This window comes from Papio anubis, chromosome 5 (genome assembly GCF_008728515.1).
Source record: "Papio anubis isolate 15944 chromosome 5, Panubis1.0, whole genome shotgun sequence".
Lineage (NCBI taxonomy): Eukaryota > Metazoa > Chordata > Mammalia > Primates > Cercopithecidae > Papio > Papio anubis.
This window is the reverse complement of record NC_044980.1, coordinates 64522566-64537666: the sequence shown is the minus strand read 5'-3', so window position 1 is coordinate 64537666 and position 15101 is coordinate 64522566. Positions and strand designations below refer to the sequence as shown.

General features: G+C 39.6%; 1 protein-coding gene across 9 annotated transcripts in view; it reads right to left on the bottom strand.

Moving 5' to 3' along the window:
• Nucleotides 1-15101, bottom strand: part of BDP1 (B double prime 1, subunit of RNA polymerase III transcription initiation factor IIIB) — a 114484-nt gene that overhangs the window by 21270 nt on the left and 78113 nt on the right. For all 9 annotated transcript variants that reach the window (XR_002522584.2, XR_002522585.2, XM_021939436.2 and 6 more), the window contains 5 exons: nucleotides 12436-12558; nucleotides 4497-4533; nucleotides 3922-4014; nucleotides 1595-1823; nucleotides 1011-1171 (listed from right to left, as the gene is read on the bottom strand). Coding sequence is in view for 7 of the 9 variants with exons in the window: in XM_021939436.2 (XP_021795128.2) it covers nucleotides 1011-1171; nucleotides 1595-1823; nucleotides 3922-4014; nucleotides 4497-4533; nucleotides 12436-12558 (643 nt within the window). In the remaining 2 variants the exon portion in view is untranslated. The remainder of the gene's footprint in view (nucleotides 1-1010; nucleotides 1172-1594; nucleotides 1824-3921; nucleotides 4015-4496; nucleotides 4534-12435; nucleotides 12559-15101) is intronic.

Below are 15101 nucleotides of genomic sequence, written 5' to 3'. Positions count from 1 at the left end.
TTCAGGTGTGCACCACCACCGTGCCTAGCCTTTCTTTTTTCTTTATTTGATATGGAGTCTCACTCTGCTGCACAGGCCGGAGTACACTGGCATGATCACAGTTCACTGCAACCTCAACCTCCCCGGGCTCAGGTGATACTCCCACCTCAGCCTCCTGAGTAGCTAGGACTACAAGCATGCACCACCATGCCTGGCTAATTTTTGTACTTTTGTAGAGATGGGGTTCTGCCTTGTTGCCCAGCCCCATCTGGTGTCAAGTGAACCGCCTGCCCTGGCCTCCCAAAGTGCTGGGATTACAGGTGTGAGCCACTGTGCCCAGCCCCAGCCTGACTTTCTTAATAACATTTTCATTTCTCTATGGCTCAAGGACATCAGTTGAAAAAACAGAAAAAGAAATTTTTTTTAAAAAATTTTCTCCAGCCTATTTTACCATAAGAATACAGTATATAACACATCTAAAATACAAAATATGTGTTAATTGACTATCTTATCAATCAGGCTTCTGGTCAACAGTAAGTCATTAGTAGGTAAGTTTTTGGGGAGACAAAAGTTATAGACAAATATATATATATATATGTGTGTGTGTGTGTGTGTGTGTTTTCAATTCATAAAAGACAGGGTCTCACTATGTTGTCCAGGCTGGCCTCCAACTCCTGGGCTCAAGCCTCCCAAAATGCTGGAACTACAGGTGTAAGCCACTGCACCCAGCCTATACACAAATTTCTGACTGTTTGGGGAGGTCAGTGCCCCTAGTTAAAGGGTCAACTATGAGAGAGAGAGAGAGAATAAAAAGACAAAAAATTGATCAAACAAATATAGCAAACTGGTACTAATTACTAAAACCAATTGGTAGATTTATGGATATTTATTTTATAGCTCATCTTACTTTTTAATTTGAAACTATTTTATTGTAAGTTAAAACAATTTAATGACCAAATATTTCTTTGAAATGTTAATGTAATTTCTTGTGCCAAAATGATTTTGCAACATATTAAGAGAATAAAATTTACCTCTTTGAGTTTCCATTTCTTCCCCTTTGGTTACGCACAAACTGGAAATTTCCTGATGATCATCAAACCTGTTGGTCCCTAAAGTCTTCTCAAGATTTGGCTTAGGCTTGGCAAGTCTACTTCTTATTCTCAAATTACTGGTCACTTTAGAAATTGTATTCCTAAAAACAGAAGATAGAGAAATTTATGAATCACGTTAGATCTTACTCTCTCACATTAATACAGTCTGTCTAGCACTGATAGAGTGAACGACCTGTTAGGTGCCACATTGTCTTCAAGTGTTCATTTCTTCATACTAAAATTACAAAGTAGTAACTTTACTAGAGGTCTTAAGATGAGAATTCAGTCTGTATTTGTAAAACAGAGACATTTACATAAATCTATTTCATTAAAGTTTCAAAGATATACAACATTTACTACTATAATTTAAATATGCAAACCATTAACCTAAAATCAAAATCAGTCCATCTTTAAAGGGTAAGAAATTAGCATTGCCTACTTTACATTTACAAGCATTACTCAAAGCTATTAACTAATTTGATGGTGGTTTTAGTAATATTTATTAATTGAATACTAAAATAAACCTGGTTGGTGTAGCATTCTCCTTTACTTTCTCCATTAAACTTATTTCTTCTCTGGAACTTTGCTCCTCCAATACAATCTTGTTTTCTTCAAATGATGCAGGAGACGTAGTAATGACAGGTGAAGAAAGCTCCTGACATTCATGAACAATTTTGTGATTTACATTATCTAGGCTAAAAGGAATATGGCTTTTATCCTTTGAATGTACATGAGGAAGTATACATACCCCTACTGAAGAAAAAAAAAAAAAAATTAAAATGGACCAAATTAGATGCTCAAAATAAATTCTTCAACATTTAGTAACTGTAAAATTCTGTATTATTAAAGTTTGCTTCATTTGTGCGGCAGCAATAGAAAAAGATTTAAAAAATAAATAAAGTTTGCTCTTGTTGGCTATAAATTTAAATTTATGATCTCCCTATTTCATGCCAGGGATTTGACCTATTGTGAGCTTAATAATCCTTATAGACTGAAATTTTATGCAATTATTAGTAAAAATGAGTCCTTTTGTTATTTTGAGTAATTATATAATCTCAGATGGATTTCAAGATAGACAGCACTGCCAGCATTTAAGATTTTTAAAACCTTTATGTTCTATGTGTACTTTATGTTCTATATGTTTCTGACAGGCTCTACTGCAATACTCTGCCACTAAGAAAGGAGCCCTATACAGAACACAAACCAGAGACTTTCCTGATAAATATATGGTTCCAAGCCTAAAAGTCTAATACGTTTTTACCTATCTACTTTGGAGACAGGGTCTCACTTTGTCACCCAGGCTGGAGTGCAGTGGCACGATCTCAGCTCACTGCAGTCTTGACTTCCTGAGCTCAAGCAATCCTCTCACCTCAGCTTCCCAAGCAGCTAGCACTACAGGCGTACACCACCATGCCTGTCTAATTTTTTGTATTTTTTATAGAGACGGAGTTCCACTCCTGAAGTCAAGCATTCACCAGCCTTGGCCTCCCAAAGTGCTGGTACTATAGGCTTGAGCTGCCGCATCCGGCCCAAAAGTCTATTACTTAAAATGAATGGAGGCTAGCGCAGTGGCTCATGCCTGTAATCCCAGCACTTTGGGAGGCCAAGGCAGATGGATCACCTGAGGTCCGGAGTTCGAGACTAGCCTGGCCAAGATGGTGAAACCCCAACTCCACTAAAAACACAAAAATTAGCTGGGCATGGTGGCAGGTGCCTGTAATCCCAACTACTCGAGAGGCTGAGGCAGGAGAGTTGCTTGAACCTGGGCAGCAGAGGTTGCAGCGAGCCGAGATTGCGCCATTGCACTCCAGCCTGGGTGACAAGAGTGAAACTCTGCTTCAAATAAATAAATAAATAAATATGAATGGTAGGCTACTCATAATCAAACTCCGTCTCAAATAAATAAATAAGTAAATAAAATGAACGGTAGAGTACTCATAACCAAGCAAAATAATTACCAGGAATAGTATAATTACTCATTTCATGCACTTAAAAGATAGATAGTAAAGATTTATCGCCTGTCTGTGATTTCCGTCTAATAAATTAAAAATCTTGGTTGATAAATCTTTTGGCTCTGTCCAAACTGAGAACAGTTTAAACTAAATTATTTCAATGAGTGCTATTGTCTCTTTGTACCGTATTTGTCATCTAATTGTGAATACCATCCCAAGCAGCAACTCCTTGGCTAAAGACACATGTATAAAGCGATCAGTGATCAATGAGCTCAGTTAACCAATGACATTCATGATGGTAATGGCAGTATTCACTAGAGCAACTATTCCATGAATACGAATTATTATTTTTATTTATTTATTTATTTATTTTTTGAGACACAGTCTCGCTCTGTTGCCCAGGCTGGAGTGCAGTGGTGCAATCTCGGCTCACTGCAAGCTCCACCTCCCAGGTTCCAGGTTCACGCCATTCTCCTGCCTCAGCCTCCCAAGTAGCTGGGACTATAGGCGTCCGCCACCATGACCGGCTAATTTTTTGTATTTTTAGTAGAGATGGGGTTTCACAGTGTTAGCCAGGATGGTCTTGATCTCCTGACCTCCTGATCCACCCGCCTCGGCCTCCCAAAGTGCTGGGATTACAGGTGTGAGCCACCATGCCCGGCTTGAATACAAATTATTCTTAATAAACCAAGTGTACGATCTTGAATTGGCTGTCAGTATACCTAAACAGTAGTAAAATAGTGGATAGATCAATATATACATATCACATTTTATGGAAGAACAACAAAATGGAGACAAATTCAAATGTAAAGGGGTTATTACTCAAATGTGGGTATAATTTCTTAAAAGTTAGGTTTTAAAAGTTTCTATTTTTGGTAGGACTTAGCTTTCATTCTTACCATCACCCTGTTCAGTACTGATCTCTGACTGCAATACTAGATCTCCCATTGTAAGTAAAGTTATTGCAGCTTCAGTGCTTCCATCACTGGTACCTTGTGAGGAAATATATCAACATTAAAACAAAAGAATGAATCTAGAAATCTGTTCACTTAAAAAATATTTTTAATTGAGGTGTTTATCTCCTAGTAGCAGATTCCAATATCCTCTGAACCATTAACCCCTTAATAGGGTAGTCTTTTGTTCAGGTTATATGTTACAAATAAATAAATCATCACTGTTGGTTTTGACTCACTGACCATGCCTCCCTCCCATTAAATAATATCTTCAAGGAAAATGCTCTCCCATTTGTACAGATCCAGAGGAAATGCTCAAATATTTCTTAAACATTTAACTTTTAATTCACCTTCTAAAATAACATTCTAAGAATCCACATTTCTCACAGAGATAACACATTCAATAGCTGAATCTTTTTGTTAAACTCTCCAGCAAACTGATTCATTTATTATCCCCACTATTAAATCATTGTACTAGTGTTAATCAAGGTAGTCTTAGCAGTTTCCTTGATAACAGTTACCTGGTTCATCTTGGATATGTTCACCTGTGGTCATTTCCTAAAAATGAAAAAAATAAGTAATATCTTAAATATTTCTCCAAACATGTTCTGTTTCTCAACACGCACTACATTTTTAGAGGTCTTTCCATACTTTGAGTTCCAATAGCATAAACTGGTTTGTCTTAATTTATAATTATTCACAAAATTTCACCAGCAAGAACAGAAATAATTTAAAGGCAAAATTTTTGTGTCTCTTGCTCCTGATTTTATCTTTATATTGTATTATGTGCAAATTTTAACTCTTATCATATTGTTATGTATGTCTACCATTCTTACTTTACTTCTTCATTTTCATAATCCTTCAACTCTAGTCATATCTGCTGCCAATTTTTACCAATGGAAACCAAGGCCTGAAGGGTATTGCAAAATTTTTATAATCCTACGTAGCTTAAAACTTAAACGCATTTTAATAAATTAAGAAGTTACAGAACCAATGTCCAGAGCAACAGCTTGAGAAGCTTCACTGACCCACTCCTCAGTGAAACCGATTTTAAAAACAAAACATTTAATAGCCTCTGAAAATGATCCTAGCGACAAAAAGCAAACGAAGAAATATCTGTTCAAGAAAATCTGAAAATTTGCTAACAAAGGTGAGAGTCTATGTGAACCAAAACTGCTCTCTCTCTCCTTCCTCCCAGCTCAGCATGGCAGAGACTCCACCTCAAACTGCTGCACCCAAAAATACAAGGCTCCCGGTCCCCAAGGTCCCACCTGGAGAGCATTTTTCCCTAGGGGAGTAGGACTTCAGCTCCTGACATCACAAGAAAAGTACAGACCAATATTTATTATGAATATGGACACAAAAATCACCAATAAAATACTAGCAAGCCAAATCCAACAATGTATAAAAATTAGACATTATGACCCTAGAATATTTCCTGGGGAAGCGAGGTTGGTTTAACATCCAAAAATCAATACAATAAAAAACAAAATTCACATGATCATCTCCATAAATGCGGAAAAAGCATGACAAATTCCAACACCCTTTAATGAAAGAAACATTCAACAAACTAGGAATGGAAAGTAACATCTTTAGCCTGGTAAAGGACATTTATGAAAAACCCATAGTAACATTACACTTAATGATAAGACAAGATAGGAGAAGTGGTAGCAGCCAGGCAGCCCAGCTTTGAGAAGGCTCTCAGCATGGTGCAGCTCACAGGCACCAACACGCACACTCCCGGCCGCAAGATGCCCAAGAGAAAGATCAGCTCAGCAGAAGAGCAATGAAGGAAAGAGCCCAACATGAGATTGGTATGACTGTCAGCTAAACCCGCTCCTGCATAAGTGGAAACAAAGCCAAAAAAGGCAGCAGGAAAGGATAAATCTCCAAACAAAAAAGTGCAAACAAGAGAGAGATGCAAAACAAAGAGAAAAAAAGGGAACAAAAGGGAAAAACAGACCAAGAGAGTGAAGCTAAAAGCAAGAAATCACATTTTTTTGAGGCGGAGTCTTGCTCTGTCGCCCAGGCTGGAGTGCAGTGGCCGGATCTCAGCTCACTGCCATGGCTCCACGCCCTCCACGGGTTCAGGCCATTCTCCTGCCCTCCCAGCCTCCCGAGTAGCTGGGACTACAGGCCCAGCCACCTCAGCCCGGCGCTACTTTTTGTCGGCCTTTGGTAAGGGAGCCGGGGTTTCACCGTATTTAGCCAGGATGGTCAGCCCGATCTCCCGACCTCGTGATCCGCCCGTCTCGGCCTCCCAAAGTGCTGGGATTACAGGCTTGAGCCACCGCGCCCGGCCTACCATGTCTTACCAATAGTCCTTGTCTCCCTTCTTGTACATTCCAGAGGAATATTTTTATCAACTATTTCATAAATGCAAGTTTTTTAGTAACTCTAGAAACATTTTTAAGAAGAAAGGAATACCACCACATCCCATTTTTTAAGTGTAAATGCTTTTAAGGGTAAAAATCATTTGCCAGTTGTTTATTTTTTGGTACAACCAGAAAACAGTGTGGAATATTGAATTATGGGAGGCTTTGACTGTCTTAGGTATCAGCTTACCCTTCCACTATATTAACTATTAATATGGAGTCACAGTCCTGCATCTGATGTCTTGAAAGTTTTTAGTTACTTTTATTCCCATGGTTTGGTTCTGGTTCTTTAGTTTGCTAGTTTGTTTGTTTTGTTTTTGAGACAGAGTCTTGCTCTGTTGCCTAGGCTAGAGTGCAATGGCGCAATCTCCACTCACTGCAACCTTCACCTCCTGGGTTCAAGCGATTCTCCTGCCTCAGCCTCCCAAGTAGCTGGGATTACAGGCGTGTGCCACCATGCCCGGCTGATTTTTTGTATTTTTAGTAGAGATGGGGTTTCACCATGTTGCCCAGGCTGGTCTCAAACTCCTGACCTCGTGATCTGCCCACCTCAGCCTCCCAAAGTGCTGCGATTGCAGGCGTGAGTCAATGCGCCCAACCTGGTTCTGTTTTGTTTGAGACAGAGTCTTGCTCTGATGCCCAGACTGGGGTGCAGTGGTGGCAACGACAGCTCACTGCAACCTCACCCTCCTGGGCCTAGGCGATCCTCCTGCCTCAGCCTCCAGAGTAGCCGGGACCAGAGGCGCATGCCAACATGCCTGGCCAACTTTTAAAAAATGTATTTGTAGAGACAGGGTCTCCCTCTGTTGCCCAGACTGACCTTGAACTACCATGCGATCCTCCCACCTTCCAAATTACTAGGATTACAGGCATGAGCCATCGCGCCTGGGCCCATGTTGTTTTTTAGTAGAATTGCTTCCTAAAGAAAACCATTCCTTGATCATGGCTGTAATCCCAGTAATTTGGAATCCCTGTCAGAATTGTGTGCACTCTATAAATCTTTGGTTGTGGTAGTCCTGTTTTCCTAATAACTTTGTTAATGTGCTGTGAAAGACTGAAAATTTAAGTATGTAGTATATATGCTATTTAATTGCAAATTGTGGAAGTATGTAACAGTTTATCAATATGTAAGGATACTAGCACTTGATAGCCTTTTAATGAAAACTTGCCTCCAAATTTTAAGCTGGAAAGTCACTGGAGTAACTTTTAAAAATAATTACAATACATGGCTTTTTAGATTTTCAGTATAAATGTGAAGAATTGTGTACTGATCCTTAACACAACCAACAAAATCTCAATTATGAAAAAATAAATGATGAAAGACTGGATACTTGCCCCCTAACATCAGGAATAAGACCAAAATGCCCACTCTCGCTTCTATTAAACATTGAACTATAGGTTCCAGCCAGGGCAATTAGGCAAGAAAAAGAAATAAAAGGCATTCAGGTAAGAAAGTATCAAAGGTTGAATTGTGTCCCCTAGAAAGATACGTCAAAGTCTTAATCCCAAATAATGTGAACACGACATTATTTAAAAATACGGTATTTGTAGATACAATCAAATTTAGATGAGGTCATACTGGATCAGAGTTGGTCCTAATCCAATATGACTGGTGTCCTTTCCTTATAAGATGACAGGATACACATACAGAAAGGGAAAATGCCATGTGGTAATAGAGGCAGAAGGTGGAAGTATGCTGCTGCATGCTGAGAAATGATAAGGACTGCTGGCTACCACCAGAAGGCAGGAGAAAGGCATGGGATGGTTCTTTCTCAGAGCCTCCAGAAGGAACCAACATTGGTGACACCTTGATTTTAGACTTCTAGACTCTAAAGCTGTGAGAGAATAAATTTGTTTTGTTTTGTTTTGTTTTTCTTATCTCCGTAAGTGCCTGGAGAACTTTTTGTGGGTAAAAGTTACCAACTTGGTAGCTCAAAGAGTACCCGACTTAAATTTTTTATTTTAGGCCAGGCACGGTGGTTCACACCTGTAATCTCAGCATTTTGGGAGGCCAAGGTGGGAAGATCACCTGAGGTCAGAAGTTCGAGACCAGCCTGACCAACATGGTGAAACCTCATCTCTACTAAAAATACAAAAATTAGCTGGGTGTGGTGGCGGGCACTTGTAATCCCAGCTACTCTGGAGGCTGAGGCAGGAGAATCACTTGAAACTGGGAGGCGGAGGGTGTAGCGAGTCTCCGAGACGGCACCACTGCACTCCAGCCTGGGCAACAGAGTGAGACTCTGTCTTTAAAAAAAAAAAATATATATATATATATATAGTTATTTTATGATAGATTTATCAGGATGTAATCTCCTCATAAGTTGAGGAGCATCTGTACTTTGTTATAGTGATACTAGGAAACTAATACAGAACGAGGTAAAACTATCTTTATTTGCAGATGACATGATTTGACATATAGAAAATCCTAAGGAATCTACCAAAGTTGTTGCAGGATATAAAGCTAATATACAAAACTCATTTTTATTTCTACACAATTTCAATGAACAATCCAAAAATGAAATTAAGAAAACAATCCCAGGCTGGGCACAGCGGCTTATGCCTGTAATCCCAGCACTTTGGGAGGCCGGGGTAGGTGGATCACCTGAGAGCAGGACTTTGAGACCAGCCTGACCAACATGGAGAAACTCCATCTCTACTAAAAATACAAAATTAGCAGGGTGTGGTGGCATATGCCTGTAATCTCAGCTAGTCGGGAGGCTGAGGCAGGAGAATCACTTGAACCAGGGAGGCAGAGGTTGTGGAGAGCCAAGATGGCACCACTGCACTCCAGCCTGGGCAATAAGAGGGAAACTCCGTCTCCAAAAAAAAACAAAGAAAACAATCCCATTCACAATAGTGACAAAAATAACATACTTGGAAATAAATTTAACAAAGAAATGCAAACTTTATATGCTAAAAACTACAGAAAATTGTTGAAAGTAAAAGATCTAAATCAGCCAGGTGTGGTGGCTCACGCATGTGAGTACTTTGGAAGGCTAAAGCAGGCAAATCACTTGAGGCCAGGGAACCAGTCTGGCTAATATAGTGAAACCCCATTTCTAATAAAAATACAAAAAAATAGTTTGGTGTAGTGACAAATGCCTGTAATCTCAGCTACTCAGGAGGCTGAGGCAAGAATTGCTTGAACCCAGGAGGTGGAGGTTACAGTGAGCCAAGATTGCACCACTGCATTCCAGCCCGGGTGACAGAGCAAGACTCTTGTCTTAAAAATAAAAATTAAAAAAAAAAAAAAAAGTAAAGAAGATTTAAATAAATGGGGAAAGATCTCATATTCTTGGATCAAGAATCTCAACACTGTTAAGATTGTATTATCCCTTAAACTGATCTCCAGATGCAATGCAATCCCACTAAGATTCCTAGCTGACTGCTTTGCAGAAACTGACAAGTTGATTTTAAAATTCATATGAGGCAAAATTCATATGGGGCCAGGGATAGTGGCTCATGTCTGAAATTTCAGCACTTACGGAAGCTGAGATGGGAGAATCACTTGAGGCCAGGAGTTTGAAACCTGCCTGGGCAACACTGTGGGGCCCTGTCTGTACCAAAAAAATGTAACATAACAAAAATAAAATACATATGAAATTGAAAGGGACCCACAATAGCCAAAACCATTCCGAAAAACAATAAAGTAAAACTCACACTTCCCAATTCAAAAACTTATTACAAAGCGGCCAGGCACGGTGGCTCATGCCTGTAATCCCAGCACTTTGGGAGGCCGAGGCAGGTGGATCACAAGGTCAGGAGATCAAGACCATTCTGGCTAACACAGTGAAACCCTGTCTCTACTAAAAATACAAAAAAATTAGCTGGGCATGGTGGCGGGCGCCTGTAGTCCCAGCTACTTGGGATGCTGAGGCAGGAGAATGGCATGAACCCAGGAGGTGGAGCTTGCAGTGAGCTGAGATCACGCCACCTGGAGTGCATCCAGCCTGGGTGATAGACCAGACTCCGTCTCAACACCAAAAAAACAAACAAACAAACAAAAAAACTTACTACAAAGTAACAGTGATCAATATAGCATCACTAGCATAAGAATAGACATATAGATCTATGCAACAGAATTCAGAATTCAGAAATAAACCCATACAGCTATGGTCAGCTGATTTTTGTTAAGAGTGTCAAGACTACTCAATGGGGAAAGAATAGTCTTTTCGAATAAATGGTGATACGACAAATGGATAGCCATATGCAAAAGAAATAAGTTGGATAATGAGGTTATCCATGTACAAAAATTAACTCAACATGGATCAAAGACTTAAATGTAAAAGCAAAAATCTCTTTTAGAAGAAAAATGGGTAAATCTTCATGGCCTTCGGTTTGACAAAGGACTCAGATCTGACAACAGAAGCATGATCAACAAAAGAAAAAATAGATTAATTGAACATCAAAATTTAAAACTTTTTGCTTTAAAGGAAATCATCAAGAAAGTGAAAAGACAACCCACAGTAAGGGAGGAAATATTTGCAAATCATATACCTGATAAGAGACTTTTATCTAGAATATATAAAGACTCCTTACAACTCAATAATAAAAAGACAAATAGCACAATAAAAGAAAAACGGACAAAATATTTGAACACACATTTCTCAAAGATGATACACAAATGGCCAATAGGAACATAAAATGTGCCTGACATCATTAGTCACCAAGGAAATACAAATCAAAACCACAGTGAGACACCACTTCACACACACTAGGACAACTAGATCCAAAAAGTCAAGCCAGGCACAATGGCTCATGCCTGTAATCCCAACCCTTTGGAAGGCTGAGGGAAAAGTATCACTTGAGGACAGGAGTATGAGACCAGCCTGAGCAACACAGCAAGACCCCACCTCTACCAAAAAAAAAAAAAAAAATTAGCTGGGCATAGTGGCACACACTTGTAGTCACAGCTACTTAGAATGCTGAGTGGAGAGAATCATTTACACTCAGAAGGTCAAGGCTGTAGTGTGCTACAATTGTGTTACTGCACTCTAGTTTGAGTGACAATGCAAGGCCATCTAAAAATAAATTAAAAAAAAAAAAAAGAACAAAAAAACCAAAAAGTGAAATAACAAGTGCTGGCAAGGACATGGAAGAACAGAAACCCTCATAAACTGCTGGTGGGAATGTAAAATGGTATAGCTACTTTGGAAAACAGTTTGGCAGTTCCTCAAATGATGAAACATTGAGTTACCATAAGACCCAGCAATTACATTCCTAGAAATGTACCCAAGAGAAATAAAAACATATATCCACACAAACACTTCTACGTGAATGTTTACGGTAGCATTATGTATAACAGACAAAAAATAAAAATAATCCAAATGTTCATGAATGGATGAATAAACAAAATGTACCATATCCATATGGAAAATTATTAGGCTACAAAAAGTAAGGAAGTATCACTACATGCTGCAACGTAGATGAACAGTAAAAATGTTACATTAAGTGAAAGAAGCCAGACACAAATGACCAGATTTTATAATTTCATGTCTAGGAAATGTCTAGAACAGGCAAATCTATACAGACAAAAGACAAATTATTGGTTCCCTAGGCTGGGGAGGGTTGGGAGGAAATGAGTAATGACCGCTAAAAAGGTTTCTTTTTGAGGTGATGAAAATGTCCTAAAAATGACTGTGATACTGTTTGCACGATACTAGAAATCACTTACTTGTACACTTTAAATAATGGGTAAATCATATGGTGTGTGAATTATATGTCAATAAAGTTGTTTTTAAAAAGTTACAATTTCAAGCCTCCACTTGCAAAGGCAAATAAATATCAATAATGGAAGAGTGCCAAATAAAATGCAACAAAATATATTTTAACTTGTTTATACTTAGTATAAATTTAATGCAACTGAATGTTAATGTAAAAGTCTACGAGGATATTAAGAGCTCTGCCCAAAAACAAACAAAATCAATGCTTTCACTAGTTTTTACTATTCAGACTAACAGCCCCTTACAGAGAGAAATTAGCTAAGAAGTGTTTGTAAACCTAAAGCTATCAAAATGAACCGCCAGTCTTTTCAAAGTAAACAAAGAATAAAAGGCCAAAACATATTAAAATGGATGCTTACAAATGATGATGCATTCAAATTTTCTTCTTGTTTCATTTCTTCAGTAGTCACATCTGTGTTAGGGAGCTCATGTTCAACAACAGCTATGCATCCTACATCTGGGACATTCACGGTTATTTCAAGCTGTCAAAATAAAGTTTTATCATTTCATTTTGGCATATTAAAAACAGCAAAACAAAACCTCATCTTCCACATGAATAAGTAAGATGAAATGCTAAAATAAAGAAATAATCCACATTCATATATAACTTAAAAAATGAAATGGAGTGGCCAGGCACAGTGGCTCACGCCTGTAATCCCAGTACTTTGGGAGGCCGAGGCGGGCGGATCACAAGGTCAGGAGATTGAGACCATCCTGACTAACATGGTGAAATCCCATCTCTATTAAAAATACAAAAAATTAGCCAGGTATGGTGGTGGGCGCCTGTAGTCCCAGCTACTAGGGAGGCTGAGGCAGGAAAATGGCGTGAACCCAGGAGGCAGAGCTTGTAGTGAGCCAAGATCGCGCCGCTGCAGTAATTATTTTATTGACTGACAGCAACTTTGCAGAAGTAAAACATTTAAATTTTTTGAGGGGGCTGTGACTATTACAACCAGTAAGCAAACTTTCTAAGACTCATCTTCTTAGTGCCTGGCATTTCATTTTCCATTTTCTTCACTTTCTCTTTACTTTCCCCTAATTTCTCTGTTCAGTCTGTTAACATTTAGAGAGTGTTCAGTCTATTAACATTTATAGAGGGCTAGGGGTACAGAGATATAAAGTCAAATGAGACAAGTTTGGTCCCTATCCTCAGCGAACTCACAATCCAACAGAAAAGTAGACATGTAATCAACTAATTATATACTGTCATAAATGCAATCTATAATGAGTTGAAAGTCCTTAAAAATATTTATCCGGGTGCAGTGGCTCACGCCTGTAATCCCAGCACTCTGGGAGGCCGAGGCAGGTGGATCACCTGAGGTCAGGAGTTCAAGACCAGCCTGGCCAACACAGTGAAGCCCCATCTCCAATAAAAATACAAAAATTAGCCAGGCATGGTGGTGCCTGCCTGTAGTCCTAGCTACTGGGGAGGCTGAGGCAGGAGAATCACTTGAACCTGGGAGGTGGAGGTTGCAGTGAACCGAGATTGCACCGCTGCACCCCAGCCTGGGCAACAGAGTAACACTTCGTTCTCAAAAATAAATAAATATATAAATAAAATATTTATCATACCACTGCCCCCACCCCAACTCCCTTCTTCCAAAACCCCAAACCCTGCGTGATTCTTGATACCCAGGGCAACAGCCATGTAAAATCAGAAGTTCACTCACATTTACTCTCCATTTGAGTCCTATTACTTAAAGAGCCCTGTAATCTGAGCACTAAAAAAGTATTTACCTACTAGAATATATACAATACAGTCTGGTTCTTATTACCTTTTTTGTTTGTTTTTCTTTTGTTATTCTGAGGCAGGGTCTCACTCATGTCACCCCAGCTGCAGTGGTGCGATGACAGCCACTACGCCCGGGCCTATTCTCTTATTAACAGAAAAAAAGAGTATAAAATATTGTATGGCTGAGTAGAAACTGTGAGTAAAGAGTCAAGTCTGAGAATCTGCCTTCAAGACATATCTTATTTTTTTTTGAGACTAGGTCTCACTCTATCGCCCAAGCTGGGATGCAGTGGCACTATCAGGGCTCACTACAGCCTCAACCTCTCATGCTCAAGCAATCCTCCTGCCTCAGCCCCCCAAGTAGCTGGGACTACAGGCATGTACCGCCATGCCTAGCTTATTTTTGTATTTTTTGTAAAGATGAGGTTTCACCGTGTTGCCTAGGCTGGTCTCAAACTCCTGCACTCAAGTGATCTGCCCACCTTGGCTTCCCAAAGTGCTGGGACTGTGGCCATGAGCCCCTGTGCCCCGACTTATCTGTTATAATTACATTTGTATGTACCACATCTGTTTCCTCAGATACAAAATTTGGAGAAAAATCTTTGACAATATCTGATAGCACTGGGATGAACTAAAAAATTCAAGTGAGCGCAGGGGCACACGCCTGTAGTTCTAAGTACTCGGAGGTTGAGGTGGGAGGGGCGCTTGAGCCCAGGAGTTTGAGGCCAGCCTGGACGATACCGCAAGATCTTGTCTCTAAAAAAATGAATTTAAAAACAATAGGCCGGGCACGGTAGCTCACGCCTGTAATCTCAGCATTTGGGAGGCCGAGGCGGGCAGATTGCTTGAGCTCAGGAGTTTGAGACCAGACTAGGCAACATGGTGAAACCCCGTCTCTATTGAAAATACAAAAAAAAAATTAGCCGGGTGTGGTGGTATGCACCTGTAGTCCCAGCTACTCAGGTGGCGAGGTGGGAGGATTGCTTGTAGCAAGCTGAAATCATGGGAGGCAGAGGTTGTAGCAAGCTGAAATCATGCCACTGCACTTCAGCCTGGGCAAAGGAGTGAGACCCTGGGCAACGGAGTGAGACCCTGTCTCAAAAAAAAATAAAGACACGAAAAGAAAAGAAAAGAAAAAAACAAACACACACAACAAAAAATGTTAAAGTTCAGGGGATTTGAGAAGAAAAAATTCTTCTTAAAGAGTTGGGACTGGATGGGAAAAGGGAATATTCTATAAAGTAAAAGTTGGTTTTTTTAAGCATCATACAGTTTCGTAATTTTAAAAAAGAC